At 40.9% G+C, this 16,042-nt stretch overlaps 1 protein-coding gene across 1 annotated transcript; it reads right to left on the reverse strand.

Moving 5' to 3' along the window:
• Nucleotides 1–5,440: 5,440 nt before the first annotated feature.
• On the reverse strand, nt 5,441–13,405 carry gpr173 (G protein-coupled receptor 173). Its single transcript, XM_031566197.2, has 2 exons — nt 12,240–13,405; nt 5,441–7,526 (listed from the first exon to the last, which is right to left on the reverse strand). The coding sequence occupies exon 2, from the start codon at nt 7,242–7,244 to the stop codon at nt 6,081–6,083; it is 1,164 nt and encodes a 387-aa protein (XP_031422057.1). The 5' UTR covers nt 7,245–7,526; nt 12,240–13,405; the 3' UTR covers nt 5,441–6,080.
• Between the last annotated feature and the right edge of the window lie 2,637 nt (nt 13,406–16,042).

Genomic DNA, 16,042 nt, shown 5'->3' on the forward strand with positions numbered 1-16,042 from the left:
GGGGGGGGGGGGGGGGGTAGCAGAGCAGGGCGACTGGCCCAGGAAATTGAGCACAACCTCACACAGATGGCCCGTGCTTCAAACAGACTCAAGTCAGCCTACCACTTCCAGTCTGGATGGTGAAGTGGAGCGCTGTTGCTGTTGGTTTTCACTGGATGGTTCATTGGATTATTTTAGGAGTGTTAATGGTTGCTTGCTTGCTGCCGCCATATCTTATTTTGTGCTTTGTTCAATTTTTAAAGCTCATTACAACAGTTTTATTTAGTGAAATCAGAAGGACGGCATCCACTGCACATGAAAGCTTTTCTCCTAATTGGTCTTTTAGTAAAAAAGCATCCCCCCCCACTACGCCCATGTTAGGATAACCCACTATACTTTTCTAATAGCTATCTCTTTTTTTATTCACTTACTTTATCTGTCCATCAGCCCATTAGTGGATATGTAAGATTTAACCATCGGCTACAATAGTTTCATTACAAGAGATATCACAAATCCAAGGAGGACAATGCATTAGCCAGTAGGGTCAGCTTCAGCATTGAGCTTTGCTGGCCATTCCTGCAGACTCATCATCGCCTTTTGCTCCTGATTAGCCATCTAACGCAGATTAAGGCCAGTGGTTGAGTTAATCCTCTGCCCCATGAACCCCGGGTGTCACTTGTAACATGGCAGCCAGCACTGGGTAGAGATTAAAAAAAAGAAAAGAAAACTAGATAGTGAGTGAAGAGGAGTGAGAAAGAAAATCCCTGACATCACAGGTCCTACATGTATAGGCTGCTACGCGGAAGCAGCCGCAGGCGCAGATTTAACTGTGACTGAACCTTCGCTCGACTTCTGGCGCCCTTCTGATGGATGCTGTACAGTAGATGAGGGGAATTCAGAGAGAAGCTTCATCACATAGGCGATGCAGCTTGAGTGGTTGCTTTGGGAAGAACGTGAATAGTCTAAATCAGATTTAACCAGTAGGCAGCAGAGAATCTAAACCTGTTAGGGGGACAGATCTTTTTTTTCAACAAAACAAAAAAAGTTAAAAAAGTTTTTAAGTGAGGTATAGGCTGAGCAGGATAGGAGGGGCTCAAACAATGTCACATTTTAAACAAAATATACACCACATTAACAGTCAAAAAACGCAACAAAAGTAAACCTTTATTGTCATGTTTGGAAAAAAAATCCCCAGTTTTAATTTACAGAACAGTTTCTTAAACTCATGTGAACTGGTTGCCCTCTCTCCTGTTGACTTACATCATGCACTCATGAAAAATGTGACTCCTGGTGGGTAAGAAAAACTCATCGCCTGCATCCTTTCAGAACCTGACAGGACCTTGTGTATTGTTTGTTAGCCTGGCTGGTTTGCTGTCTTAGTGTTTAGACTGGACATACATGAATGCTGTGGGGAGTATATTGTTGTCATAGATGCCTGTATGTTGCACCACACAGACTAATTAACTAAGCATAGCTGTGGCGGAGAGTTGCCTGTGATGTAACTTGCATCATTGTCAATCGTTTTGAATAACAGGCACTTCTTCGGAACATGGTGGTGTTTTAAAATGTCTTGTTTGGGGACGTGCAGGGCAGATACCTGTCTCTTCGTTTCCACTGCAATGTCAATGGTACAGCAACGAGGTTCTGAGAGATAAACAGTGTAAAATGAGGTTAGGATTCAAGTTAGTAACCCACCTCAAGCTGAGTGACTCACTCGAGACTCGTGAATCACAAGTCCTCCTCCACACCAACACTTACAAAATGTGGGTGAAGTCATGAATCTTTAGAGGCAGAAAGCCCAAAATATGGACTGCTGCTCTGAGTAACTCACTTTTGCCACAGAATTTGGCAAGGCATTGGCAGACTTTTGGTTCATTGTCAATACTGAATGTAGCGTGAAGTCCGTAAACAGAAAGCCGCTGACTCTGGATCAGTTCGAAGCCAGAATCACACCAGAATCGGCTGTGATCTCGGTAGAAGACACCAGAAACAGCTGTGATCTCGGTAGAAGATATCTGCATTGCAGATCCACTTGTTGGAACTGACCAGCTCCGTTTTGGGCCTGTAATTGGTTTATAATGCACTACACAGTTGCAGATGTTTGCACTGTATTCTTTCATGTTAATGTAATTTTTTTTCCTAATTTATATTTAAATTGAAATTAGTATTGTACTCTATCTCAACATACGATGAAACAATGGCCATACTTATTTAAAAAAAATAGTATACTGTAAGTGTAATAAAGAAGAACTTACACCTTACACCTAATGAACTAGTATGATCCAGATTTCATTAATGAAAGCTACTGTTACATCCTGTGTGTGCCTCACTTGCTTAAATGCCTTCAAGTACAACTAGCATCTGAAAGAAAAAATCATTGATTCTTCATTTTTTTATACTGGTTTCAAAAGACATTTGACCATTTTATTCACAGTAACTTGAAAAAGAGAGTGACCTCCCATGTAGTGACTGTAGAGTCTAAGGGGTTTCTGCTCAGAATACTGCTGCGTATGCTATATTTCAGCTGTCTGGCTGGACAGCTGAGCTAAGCATCAACATTCATTTATGCTGTATCACCATCTATATCTTCATTTGCGTTGCAATTGTTCAGTTATGTCGTTAACTATAGCCTTACTGTGGCGGGGCTGGTAAAGAATTAGACAACTGTTTTTTACAATCTAATTAAAAACACTCATCCTCCAGCTGTTCCATATGGTAAGAGGTTTGTGTTTCATGATTCATTTTGTATGTCACTTTACATACGATACATTTCAACGAACGAACCTCGTTTTTAATCTTTGAGCATAATCTGTCCAGATTGGATGATCTCAGTTTTTTTAATGTTTCCAGAAATGTGTATGCAAAGCAGATGCAAATACTGAACGGGGAAAGGAGTCAAGTGTTTGATGTGACAGGAGTGACATTTTTCAAATTTGCCATGTTTGTGGCCTCAAGTCTCCCACAGACTTTCTGTGGTTCATCGGGTCCAACCCTCCCTGCCACGTACACACATTCATACTAATGTCAACACACACACACATGCGTGGTAAAAATATGATGATCAAGAGTCACCCACATCCCAACTGTTTTTGAAGTAAGTCCATTGTCCATATAATACACATTAAATAATACAGAGGTCACAGTTAATTTACAAAAGATAGTATGCCTGAAGCAACTAAAAAAAGTTCTAACAGGCATGTTTGCTCGTTACAAAATCACTCCCTCTCCCCCCAAGCCAACCCACCCGCCCAAAGCACCTTCCCCAACACCAACCCAAAGTTTTCATCTTTTTCCAATCCTGGTTTCCATGGTTTAATATGAACAATACCCAGCTGTCCTCCCTCCAACGCACCCAATGATAAGAGAGAGAAAAATGAAAACAAAACAAAAAAAGTCTCAAAATAATCCACAAGAATCCAGGAAGTCTTCTTTTCATTCCATGGGAAATAAGTTTGTAGTCAAGTCCTTCGCTTTTTGCTCTGCAAAATTGGACACTTATGTCACAATTTGGCAACATTTTTTTTTTTTTTTTTTAAAGTTTCTTTGATCCTTTTGACGTTTGATCTTTTTTTCTGTACCTCCAGTTTGTGTGGGGGGATAGAGACGTGTCCTCAATTAGGCAACAAATACACAGTGTTGTGTTTCCCCAGTTTTATATTTTATGCCGTTTCTGGATGTAAATTACATCAAATATAGGCATAAAGCTGTCAGATCTCTTGCTTCATGATGGAGTAAGGCCATTAATGTAGAATACTGAAAAAAATAATCTACTTTTCCTGTTGCATGTTAATCATTTCTGCTTTTTTTGTTATCTTGATATTGTTCTTTTGCAACAATGGGTGCATTGGTACGGAAAAGAATGGACTAACACCTTTCCAAACCCAAAGTCTAGCCTAGTTAATTAACAGATTGCATGTTTCATCCCCATAGGCTGTCTGTAACATTCACTTAAATATTACAATCTCTTTGTCCCAGTCTACACATTAGCAGAATTCCATTTCAAGTCAATAAAATGTCAGATAAAATACTAAATTGATCAACAATTCTTCAAGCTGTGTGCAAATTCATCATTATCAGGCATCTCCTGTCACCTTCCCCCATTTCCTCATGTCAGCTCAGCTAATTGAGACTAAAGATGAATAAGTTCTAGAACAATCCAAACATTCCTCAGAAGTCCGAGCCAGTCTTCCTTGACTATTATAATGACTTGTTTGTGTCCTTAAGGATGGTAATACTAAAACTCTCAACACTCTGAATCTTTCCGCTCTAGTTTCTACTTTTGGATCAGATCAGAATGCGACACACATCAACGTCTTGGATGAATGCATCAACTAAGAGTCTCCTTTTCAGCATGGACTGCACCCAGTTTTGCTTGCATTTATCTGGACTGCCTGGTCTTAACTCTGTCCCTGCAATTCTATTGCAGTGTGCTGCTCACTGTCTTATTCAGAAATACCATGAGTAAAACTGATGTTTTGCTCCTCAAGAGTTACATATACACTGTGTAAACATTAACATAAGTTTCAGAAATCCGGTAAGAGAAATGGGTCTAGGTATAGCTCCTTCATGATAACTCACTATTATCATTTTACAGTAGACTTCCGCAACATAACTACACCAACATTTTGAATGCTCGATTGGCCAGTTGTGCACTCAAAACAAATTCAAGTAATTCAAACACCTCTCCCAGATCCAGGTGTATTTGATGGGGAATTTCAGTGGGAAGGTTACGGGAGTTCTTTCTCAGAATCTCACTCAAACTAACTAATACATTCGCTCTAATAAGATGATGCTATGCTCAGTCTGTTGTGGTCTATCAATCGGGCCAACAATCTATTCAGTCAAATCGTCTGCATCGTTCGACAGGCCCTACATGAACTAGATAGCTGCATGCTGAACACTAGCACCACCAGCTGAATCCAGAACAAGCTTCATCACACAAATTCGTTCCTGACATGAGGATTGTAAGAGGGTTGTGCAATGCGACGAAAGATACAAAATATCTTCTTTCCTTAGATTACATGAATGATTAAATCATTATAAGACAAAGGTAAAGGCTTAAGGATACGTAGCCTATATGACACGGTAAAAGAAACTGTAGCAAATTCACTCAGACTATTAGACTGCAAATTATATATGCGGTACTTCATGACAAATTCTTTTTTCATACTTCAACTTGGCCATGTTCCTGATGCCTTTGATTCAAGCAGATGAGAAATGATTAGTCATGAACACTTCTTTCTCTTTCTGTGTACATTGTATTCTCTGAGGACCATCTGGCACCGGGCATGAGAACACAAGGGACTGACTTCTCCATCAGGGTCATTCTCTCATTCTGAATAAATATTTAGTCCCCTAAAAGTTCACTCTTTTTACTTTTAAAATGCATCATCTGCCTTTTAATAGTCCATCTGTACTTGGTAATGGAACTATTATTATTATCAGGTTCATATCTTTTCCATTTTAAAGGTATTGTTACATACATGCACTGAGGCTGTTCTTAATAATCATGTTTTACAGAGAGCATACTGCCCCACTAGAAGACCCTTTTTGGTCTTTTCAAAATATGGGCATAGAAAGCTCTTAAATGACTGTATTTCAGTAAACATGTTTTGTGACAATTATTTTGCCAGATTTAACAGCCAAATGTAACAATTATGCATTTTTCTTACCATCATCTTTATCGTGTAGTCATACATTCAATAAAGAGGTTTTGGAACTTCAGTTAGTGTTTTTTCAGTGCTTTCAAAAAGCAATACCACTGTCATGCTTCGGATAAAATTCTTTAAATCTACATAAAATTTTGAACATAGCATCGTGCCAAAACCCAGACCCTTCCCTAAAGGAGCAGACACTGGAAAAATTAGCATCGAGGTGAATTCAGACTCTCCTTTTAGCAGTTTTTTTATGAAAAAAAAAAAAAACCATCTTGCACTGAATCAAAGGCCACAACAACTCAAATGGTTCCTCATGCCCTTCACACCTCCTCTACTACCTCTTTTGAACCCCAAACTTTTCACCCATCCCCCACCCTCCACCAAAAACCATAAAAGAACGAAAGCAAACGAAACAGAACAAAACAAAACAAACAAACATTCTCTTCACATGACGCAGTAAGGCTCGCGGGGCAGTTGAGGTTTAGTCCTACAACAAGGAGGCAGGTGAGCCTTCAGTCCCTTCTTCAGGTCCTTGTTGAGGAGAAAGCAGATGATGGGGTTCACTCCGGCCTGGGCGAAGCTCATCCACACCGTGGTGGACAGGTACCGGTGGGGTATAGTGCATGCCTTGACAAAGACCCGCCAGTAGCAGGCCACAATGTAGGGGGACCAGAGCACTAGGAAAAAGAGAGTGATCACATAGAACATCCTGCCAAGCTGTTTCTCGGCCTTGAACTCCTCCATGCCCAGCAAGCGACGGTTCTGGTTGTGCAAGTTCTGCCGGATGCCCAGCAGGGTGGGGGGCATGGGACCGCGTCCGAATCCCGCGATCCAATTGGCTGCTGCCTGGCCGGTAGCGCCGGGCCCGTGGAAGGTCCAGTTCTGGCTGATGGCGGGCACCATCTGGACGGGCTTCATCTTGCGGTGCTTGTACTCAAAGAGCAGGAGCTTCATGTAGACCACGTGAGTGGCCAGGATCAGCACGGCCAGCATGAGCATGAAGCCCAGCGTGTCGTTGGCCTTGAAGTAGCGGTGCTCGAAGATGCACTGGTCCTCCTCGCGGATGAACTTGTACGTGCCCACGTCGAAGACGGGCGGGAAGGCCATGGCCACGGACAGCGTCCACACCATGCACACTACCGCCACACAGGTCCAGAAGGTCATGCGCTTGGAGTAGAAGCGGTGGTGGGCGATGGCCATGTAGCGCGTGACGCTGATGCAGAAGAGCATGAAGGCGGCATGGAAGCAGAAGAGCACGGCCATGAAGGCCACAACCTTGCAGCTCAGCACGCTGTAGGTCCACGCCGAGCCGTTCTTGATGGACACCAGGACGAAGGGGAAACAGACAGCCGAGCGGATGGTGTCGGCCAGGCAGAGGTCCAGCAGGAAGTAGTACGGTGCCTTGTGCAGGGCCCTGTCCCGTAACACCATCAGGGACACCACCAGGTTGCCCACCAGGCTGAGGCAGATGATCAGGCCTAGGAGGACCAGCTTGACATAGGTGGACACAGTCGAAGATGCCCCCCCGCCCACCATGCCCCCGGTGGTCGCCACCACGGCTGCCAGGGGGTTGCCCTGGCCTTCGCTGCTTTCGTTGCCGTTGGCCATTGCTCTTCCTGCTTCCTCACGCCCTCTTCTCCAGCGGCACTGGTGGTTCTCTTATTCTTCCCTCTTCCTCCACCTCTTGCACCACCCCCTCCTCCTCTTGCCCCTCTTCCTCCTCCTCCTCCAACGGCTGACCTTTCGTTCGTCCTCGTGGTTGCCTCTATTTGGAGTCTCACATGCAGGCAGAGAGCTTCATTCTGCATTGCCCCATTTTGCAAAGAGCCTCTCGCACACTTCGCCTGTACCTTCACTTTTCCCCTTTTCCCGTTTGCCCAGCCACAGCACCTAGAAACAAAGGAAATAATCATCAAGGTGACTTTTGACAGGCCACAAACCTACTCAACACAGGGCATGGGACCTGAGACACAGCTGCTGTTTGACTAAATGTGAGAATGTTTGACATACAGGTTCATTAGAAATATTTTGTATCCAAATCTATGAGGTACACAGTACTATATACTATATAAGGAACTGACTTGTTGTTTTGGGTGCTATTTTGGCTAATTATTTGGCCAGTATGTTTGCATTGATACATTTACTGAAACATTCTGTATAATCAGCTAATATTAATTAATTACATGGTGTTTGACAGTTAATATAGCTCTTCATTTTTTATTTAATTTCATTTTGGGTTAGTTTATCATGATGAAGCTCTCCAAATAATTTAGGGGCAGTATAAGTAGATCTATAGCAACATCGTTACAGTAGTTACTATCTCGTATTCCACAAATTCTTTGATTGCTGACATTCTCAATCCAAGATGGCGTAAAGTGGTAGCCATGCACAAAATACTTCAGGCAGATATGTCAGACATTTCAATTCAAAGAGGTCAACTCAGGTAGAAAATATTAGAAAACATAAGAATGCATATAAAACTGTGACGAACATGTCTGTGTTTAGTAAAACTGAGAGTAAAATGTGGTCTTTTTACTACAAAAAACAACTGTCCCTGTATGTGGACGTCATGCAACAGTGGACTCAGACTATCTCTGAGTCTTGTTTGTCTTGTTTGTGTAATCTGCTATTATATCTATTGTATTTTTTCAAAGATTATTAAAATGGTCTTATATTATAATTACACAAACCAATGTCCAAAAATGATCACACAGAATAGCAAAGTATTCCTTTAAATTCCAACTTTACACATGCATAAACAGACATATTGTATTTTTTTTCAACATAACTTCAAAAAGAGAAAAAAGTAATCTGTGGATTTATAGCCTATTATTTATTCCTTTGTTGCATGGTGTCCACATGCGTGGACAATTGATTAACTTAAAAACACAAAATTTCCTTTAACTAAAATGTTTTAATGGATTTCACTTTTAGCACAATTTGGAATAATAAAACAATCTATAAAAATCTTCATAATTTTTGTCTTAATTCATGCATGAAAAGGTTAAAAGTAAATGTGTATGAAGTAAGTAAGTGTAAGAAGACATGTATATGGAATTACATGCAGTATAAAATAATTCTGTTTATAGCCCTTCAATGCGAGTGTGTTATTTCAAAAATGAAACATTTATTAAAAAAATCGGAGGTAAAATAAATATGAAGGGCCATATAGTCTTCAATACTAATTGAACTTGCATTCATAACATATACACGTCTTCATCACTGTGGACCAGGTACAGTAACAAATACTATTTTAGCATACAGAGCTTTGGGTATCACCAAGAGAAACAAAATAATGCTTTAGCAGGTACATTGATTTTGTAGGCAATCTGATGCCTATAAAGTGTGATATTGTAAAAAGATTACAGTACAGTATAAATTCATGGTACAGTTCACAGTAAATGGCCTTTAGTAGACCTTGCTCATACTGTGCAACACTGTCATGTTGACATCCTCATTGTAAAAGTCATACCAGGACAGTAAGATCTGTTAAGGAAGACCTACATTAATTATACAGTAGTCAACAAGCTCATGATGCACCACTTATTGTTTTATGAAAACTTGAGCAGAAGACTGCCACAAGCCTTCAGTGCCGCTAGGTTACACAAACTACCGTTACCATAATAATGATCTGATTACTTTAGCAAAACCACACACAGTTGGAATATTCAACTGCTACACACCACTGACCTTTTTTAAATATGATTTTTGTATCATATTTCATAATTTATCTCGAGTCATTATTACTTCTCTGAGCCACTAGGTTTCTGGCTTAGTTTCCTAGCTCAGACTGATTCTACATTTTGGTTAAAAGTGCACAGTCACTGATACGACTGATAAGTATCTGTGGAAAAAAGTGCTTTTAATCTTCCACCTTCAAATGCATCAATCAATTGTTTCCTGAATAGAGGACACGCGACGCCCCTAAGCATCTGCTGTAGCATGCTGTGGAACATCTTCTCCGACCCCCTCAGCGTGTATCTGATCAGCTGTTTTCTCCACACGCTACATGGCATGCCAGCAACTAGTCTGTCACGGTAATTACCTCGCCTGTTGCTAGGCTACAACACCTAACATCCATTTTTGTGTGTGTGTGTGTGTGTGTGTGTGTGTATGCGAGAGAAAGAGATTCAGAGAGTTGGTATCTGTGTATGCAAAGGTGTGTGTGTGTGTGGGCGTGTGTGTGTGTGTGTGTGTGTATGAGAGAGAAAGAGAGAGAGATCAAGAGTTGGTATCTGTGTATGCAAGTGTGTGTGTGTGTGTGTGTGTCTGGAAAGAAGGAGCTATAGGGAGGAGAATGGAGATGGAAAACGGATCACTTGCTATCTGAGGTGATGTTCAAACCTCATATTTGTGTGCGTGGTTTGGATAACATTTTCACTAACTAAACATTTATCTGCGAGGCGTGCCAGCAAGAACAAAAACTAATCCTAAACCTTAAAGAGCGGCAGTCTGGGTATGTCACGGAGATGGTAATCTGACTGCCAATAAGACTGTTTTAATAGAGTCTTCCGAGACATTTGGTACCCTCAGAAAAGATACAGGTGACCACAGAGTGTATCCAAGTACAAGATGGGAGGGAAACGTGAAGGCCCATTGTTTCAGAGTAGGCATACTAATGTATTTCTGTCACAGTAATTACAACAGCTTGTTGCTAAGCTACAAGACCCTATGCCTTGTACTGTGGATGTGTATGAAAAAACTGCATGTACTGAAATGTATGTTTGCGTGGAGGTGGAGGAGGGTGGGCTTTTAAGGAGATAATAAGCCACTGAAGAGGATCACACAAGCAAACAAATGTGAATGCAAGGTTTCAGAATTCTATCCATGATTGATTTAAAGAAACATGTAAGGTATCTTTTCTTGATGGGAGTCAAGGACCACTTTCTCCTACCCAAGCCCGAATATGAAATCAACACTTTTTTGAATTTTTGAATCATTAGTGGGAATCATAATTAGTGTTAAATAATCATATAGTTTAAACACTTTAATAGCCCACAATGTAGAATGGAGACTGTGATGTTATTGAGGTTAGATGTGGATGTGTTAGGCATGAAAGTACATTATTATCTAATCCTTGGTTTACCTTTTCCACTTATTCTTTCAGACATTTTAAGGGATTGCAATTCCCAGTAAGGATCCCTTTCCAAATTCCTGTCGTGCCCTCAGGATTCCCAAATATGTAAAGAGGTCCCTATGAAAGCAATGCCTAATATATAGCCCGTTCATTCATTCATTCATTCTGGCCTCTCTGAAACTCTTGATTCAACATGGTAACACTTCCATGGTCATGGAGGATATCTTACGGATTGCACGCAATGCCCTCATGAGGTTGCCAATAGTTACTTAGAAAATTAGGGGGGAAACCACCAGCTTGCAGGCAGACATATATATAATTGGTGAGAGCAGAGAAAGCATCTGTTGAAAAACAAATGCAAGTACTGAAAATAATTTGATCACGACCTGATGGTATGAATTCTGGAATAACTTTCATCACTGAGATTTTGTATTAAATCAGTGACTGTGTATTTAGACTGGCAATAATGACACTGTGTCATAGGTATTGCATGTGCTGCCACTCCAAGTTAAAAAGTCTCGCGTTTAAGTCTCATACTAATATCGAGGAGATCGGGATAATGAAGGGAGGAGCCTGAAGAGATGGGAGTTGGTTGGAGGTAGGGGGTTGTGCTATACTGAAGAACTGGATAGCAACAGCAGAGAGTAGGCTACCGCTACCGTGGTCTCGGTGGGAGGAGGCGACGCGGAATTCACCAACCAAACAGAGCCTGAATCACTCCGACTGATGAACACACCTAACCCGCTGATGAAATTATAAACACAGAAATTCTGTTAATTAATCAGTTTTTTTCGAGTCTTATAGATGAAGTTATTGACTGATCACAAGGCCGATGCGACATTCTGATACACTGATCTACACACAGAAGGGTAGCTAGTTATTTGCACGGCCCAACCTGCGCCCAATCGACCCTGGTTGAATACATGAAAAAGGCTGTTGAGGTTGAAAATCATTTATTACGGCAAAGCTGATGACGCGCCTCTGAGAGCCAATACCTATGCATCTAATACACAAAAGTGCAAATGACCTGTATCAACACTGTGTATCAGCGCCTATATGATATTTCCCCACAAAGATGTCCACATACAACCCATTATGGTAAATATACCAGAGTAAACACAGAGTAACAAGTACCCTTCGTGCTTAAGTCGTGTTAAATGTGTCCCACACGAATGCAGGAAAACATGCTCTTTTTCTTCCTCTCTCTGACACACACACATACACATACATACACAGACACACGCACGCACACACACACACACACACACACAGGGAGAGAAAGAGTGAGGGTGAATGATAACAAGTGGATAATACAGGCCCAAATTTGTAGGTAATGATGTTTGTGGTGTTCGTGTACCAATGGAATCATACATTAATCTGTTCCGTAACACTGGCTATTGTGGGTGAACATCGATAGATTGACCATATTATGTAGCCTATACCATAACAAACAAACACCTACAGATATAGCCCACGTATGACGAGGGAGACCAAGAAAATGTCATGTAAATGTGAAAACATCTTACCTGGATTTCTTATGCTTGTCCTCGAGACAATGGCTCTAGCTTCGATAGCAGGCCGCGATGAGAGCTTGTTGCAGTCAACATAAAACAAATAACACAGATAAAAAAGACAAAAATCTGTTTTCTCTAAAAGGCCCAAAAGGCTCAGCAAAATGACCATGAATTCGAAATATAATCCCAGATGGACTTGACGTCCTTTACAAATTACTGAAAACATAAAAATTAATTAATTATTACGGGGTATGGTCACGTCTGTACAAAAAATCAACCGAATCCTGGTTTAATGTTCAGTCTACTGTCGAGCAACGTCCCTCTTGGATTATGCCAGTTGCATATATCTTAAATTAACACAGGTTTTAAAAAACAAAAAAGATCGTTTCCTCTTTTTTCGTGTGCATGTCATGTCTTCAGGTTTTCCATAAAGCTCACCCAAGGTTCAGCAATATATCCCCATCACAGTGTGACAGAATAAAATAAATAAATTGACGCCTCAAAATCCCTTTAGTGTATAGGTTGAATATTTCCTTAGTAAGCGCCAAACGGCCGTTTTAAAATGCTATATCATTATGTTTGAGGCGTTTATCAACTGGTAAATTACGATTACCACATTAGGCTACAGAGCCAGGCGATTTCTTTGAATCTTCATTTTCGTTTTGAAACCGAGATCAAAACCTAGGACGCCTCTTTCAACCATACTGATATCCAATTTGTCCATTCAAAACGTTAAAGGTAATCCTTCGAATCTTCCATCAGTAAGTCCAGCTGTATGAGCAATCTCTCCGATCATAGAGTATAGTCATCCTATGTGAAGATATGTACACAGTGCATGTAGGCGCCCTATATTTAAAACGCATCCGCCTGCTTCGATCTATGGTGAACAAATGATAATAATACAAAATAGGCCTGCTCACGACGAGAAGTCCCGAATCCTTGTTCGGAAGTATTTCAGTGTCTTCGGCATCCTGAAGTCATTGCTGGATTTCAAAAGAGGAAACAAAAATGACCACTGTGAAATGGCTGTTATGCGATGGTGAATTGGACACAGCGGCTTTCGTCTTTGCGTTCAGCTTCAGTCATTGCTCGGCTAACTTCGGAAAGGGGACTCGGGATATGTCGGTAAAGGACAGTCTAAGTAGTGTCTCTCTCTAAATCAGAGAGAAAGATGATCGCTGTTGTCATGTAAACTCCTGTGATCATGTCACTTCTGACGACTAAGAGACAATCTAAGCAAATCAGGTGTTGAAGCATTTTAAAACGGCTCATGATTGTTCAGATAGTAGCCTATTGCTATGAAACATCTAGCTACTTAACGAGAATGTGTAACACAACACAAACTTGAATGGGAATATCAACCCAATAATACAACACATTAACTGTATGGTATGGAAAATGTTTGGTAACTAGATGCATTTGGTAAAATATTTGTTTCTATCACATACGTTGCATGTAAAATGATGGGGATTGTAAACATGGTTGTTGTAGAATGAGAAAGCGATTCTTGCCCTAACGTGTTGCAGATATTATTGCGTCCTTTTGGAAAGTGTGCTTTACTGCCATACAGACGTGCAATATTCAGATTCACAGGTGCACAGCACAGATGTCGTATGTGCTCCTCTCACTGGCCTTTTAAATGATTATCTTTGGCCTCACAGTCAACTTCAAACTGGAAGTTGTAAGCCAGCTCACCTGGCAAGCTCTTGGTCTGTCTGTAAATTCCTCGTAAAAAGGTGTTTTGTCTCTGCATGACACAGCGCTCTGCAGTGAGCCCCCATGCCCGTGATAACAGCTGTCCTGACCACTGGAAGCCATGGGAACAGATGGCTTCACCTGACAAAGGGAACGGCTGCAGCCGCGTTGGACGTAGGCAGCGTGTCACTTGAAAAAAAAGGTTGCACTATCAGACATTTTCGGAATGTGATCCGATAGTCATCTGAAGTTCTCCCGTCTCTCTGTCTCTCGCTCTCTTATTCTGTACGATTTACCATGATGTGTGCAAATACATATGCCTTGTGGTAGTGAGTGACTGTGAAATACATGTAATTCAGGAGCTTGTTAGAAATCTATAGCATGGTTTTGCAGTTAACTGTGCAACTTAAAAAAAAAAGCTTTTGCACATGATTTGGTATCTTAATCAGCATGTACTAACCGCAAGGCCATGCGCGAAAAGGAAACATATCTATGCTGATACAGTATCCTACATTATTACACAAACATGACAGAAAAAAACAACAACTCGGCGATGACGCATGTCCACAGGTTAAGTGGGACGTTGTCACGCACATTTTGCCAAAAACAAAGAGGGGAAGCACCTCCTCGCTCGTAAGATCTGAATTTAATAACAAGAAACTTGAGCCACTACGCTTCATATTAAAATGCATATCATTATCACTATTATGGTGTCATCCTCATAGTGGCTCCATGCTGGCACAGCCATTGTAGGTGTCAAGAAGCTTTCGTAGTATGCTACTGTGGGAGGAAGGCCTGTGCAGGAATGTGTGACTGACACTCATCTCACAGTCTTGCTGACTGCGCCCTCTAGTGGGGAGTAAGTGCAGAAAACACTACAAGAAGTGAGAAAGTTGAAACCTAAATACATTTAAGTTCTGTCACTTTGTGGTGCCAATGCTTTTTACCAACGCTTTTTTGGACAACTTTCATCTATGCGTGTTGCTAAAAAAAGGTCATCAAGTAGCATATGATGTCTAGTGTATTCAGTTTCATTATAATCCCAAAGGGCAGCTGTAAAACAGGCACTGAAAACACATGACACATTAGATGACAGGTTAAAAGTTGAGTCAATAAAATATGACAGTAAGTGTTTCAGAACAAAATGCTAATATTATTAAATACATGATACACAATAAAAGACTGGAAATAAGGAAACTAAAATCCCTCAAAACACAGTAACTATGTCTGATGCAAGAGATGGAGGGATATTTCAGTTTGGGTCCATCAATGCAAAAAACGTCACACTTTTGCCACCGCAAGGAGCCAAAAAAAACAGTTTTTCACGGCTTTTATTCTAGTTCTACATCAACCTGTGGATAACCTCCACATGCCTGCTCATTTTTAAATTAGCTTTAGATTTCTTATGTGACCATAGCGCAATGTCCCGTTCTGCCTTAGATGAAAGTATACAACAACATTATTGTGTCATAATTTACTTATGACTTATTTTCCTATTTATATGCTTGCCACATGCATGAGATATATTACAGTGGCAAAAGGACGCATCCCTATGGTGATCCAGTGATGGATAACCATTCACAATCACCATCTGGGTTTCTCCGGTGTAGAGTTCAAATATTTACCATCCTATTTCAAGGTCCCTTCTCCTATACCGAGATCAAAAACAGAATGGCAAATTAATGTATATTTTTCAGAGCATGTAGTTAAATGTATACTTAAACCAGATGTCAAATCAATGAAAAAACAAGCCCTGCATAAACACATTTCAGGTGCTTAACACACCGTTCAGAGACCTCTTCTAGGTAAACTGTAATGGACCCATTAAACTCTATGATTGACAAAAACATGAGGGCAACTGACCCAAAATAATCCTACTTGTTTAAGAGACAACGCTAAAACATGTTGGTTTTGACTGATCACATAGCTGTGAAATGTTGCGTTCAGGTGTATGTTTACAGCTCCTATACGGTTAGTGTTTTCTCACTAGCGTCTTCGTACATTTTTTCCGTTTGTCCCATTTCATGTGAGAAATGCAAATATTGATAAATTACGACGACAAAACAGTGGTTTCAGGGTTACGATGAGCCCACAGTGTGCCAACTTTCATTCACCGGCCT

The sequence above is a fragment of the Clupea harengus genome, chromosome 4 (assembly GCF_900700415.2).
Source record: "Clupea harengus chromosome 4, Ch_v2.0.2, whole genome shotgun sequence".
In the NCBI taxonomy this organism is placed as follows: Eukaryota; Metazoa; Chordata; class Actinopteri; order Clupeiformes; family Clupeidae; genus Clupea; species Clupea harengus.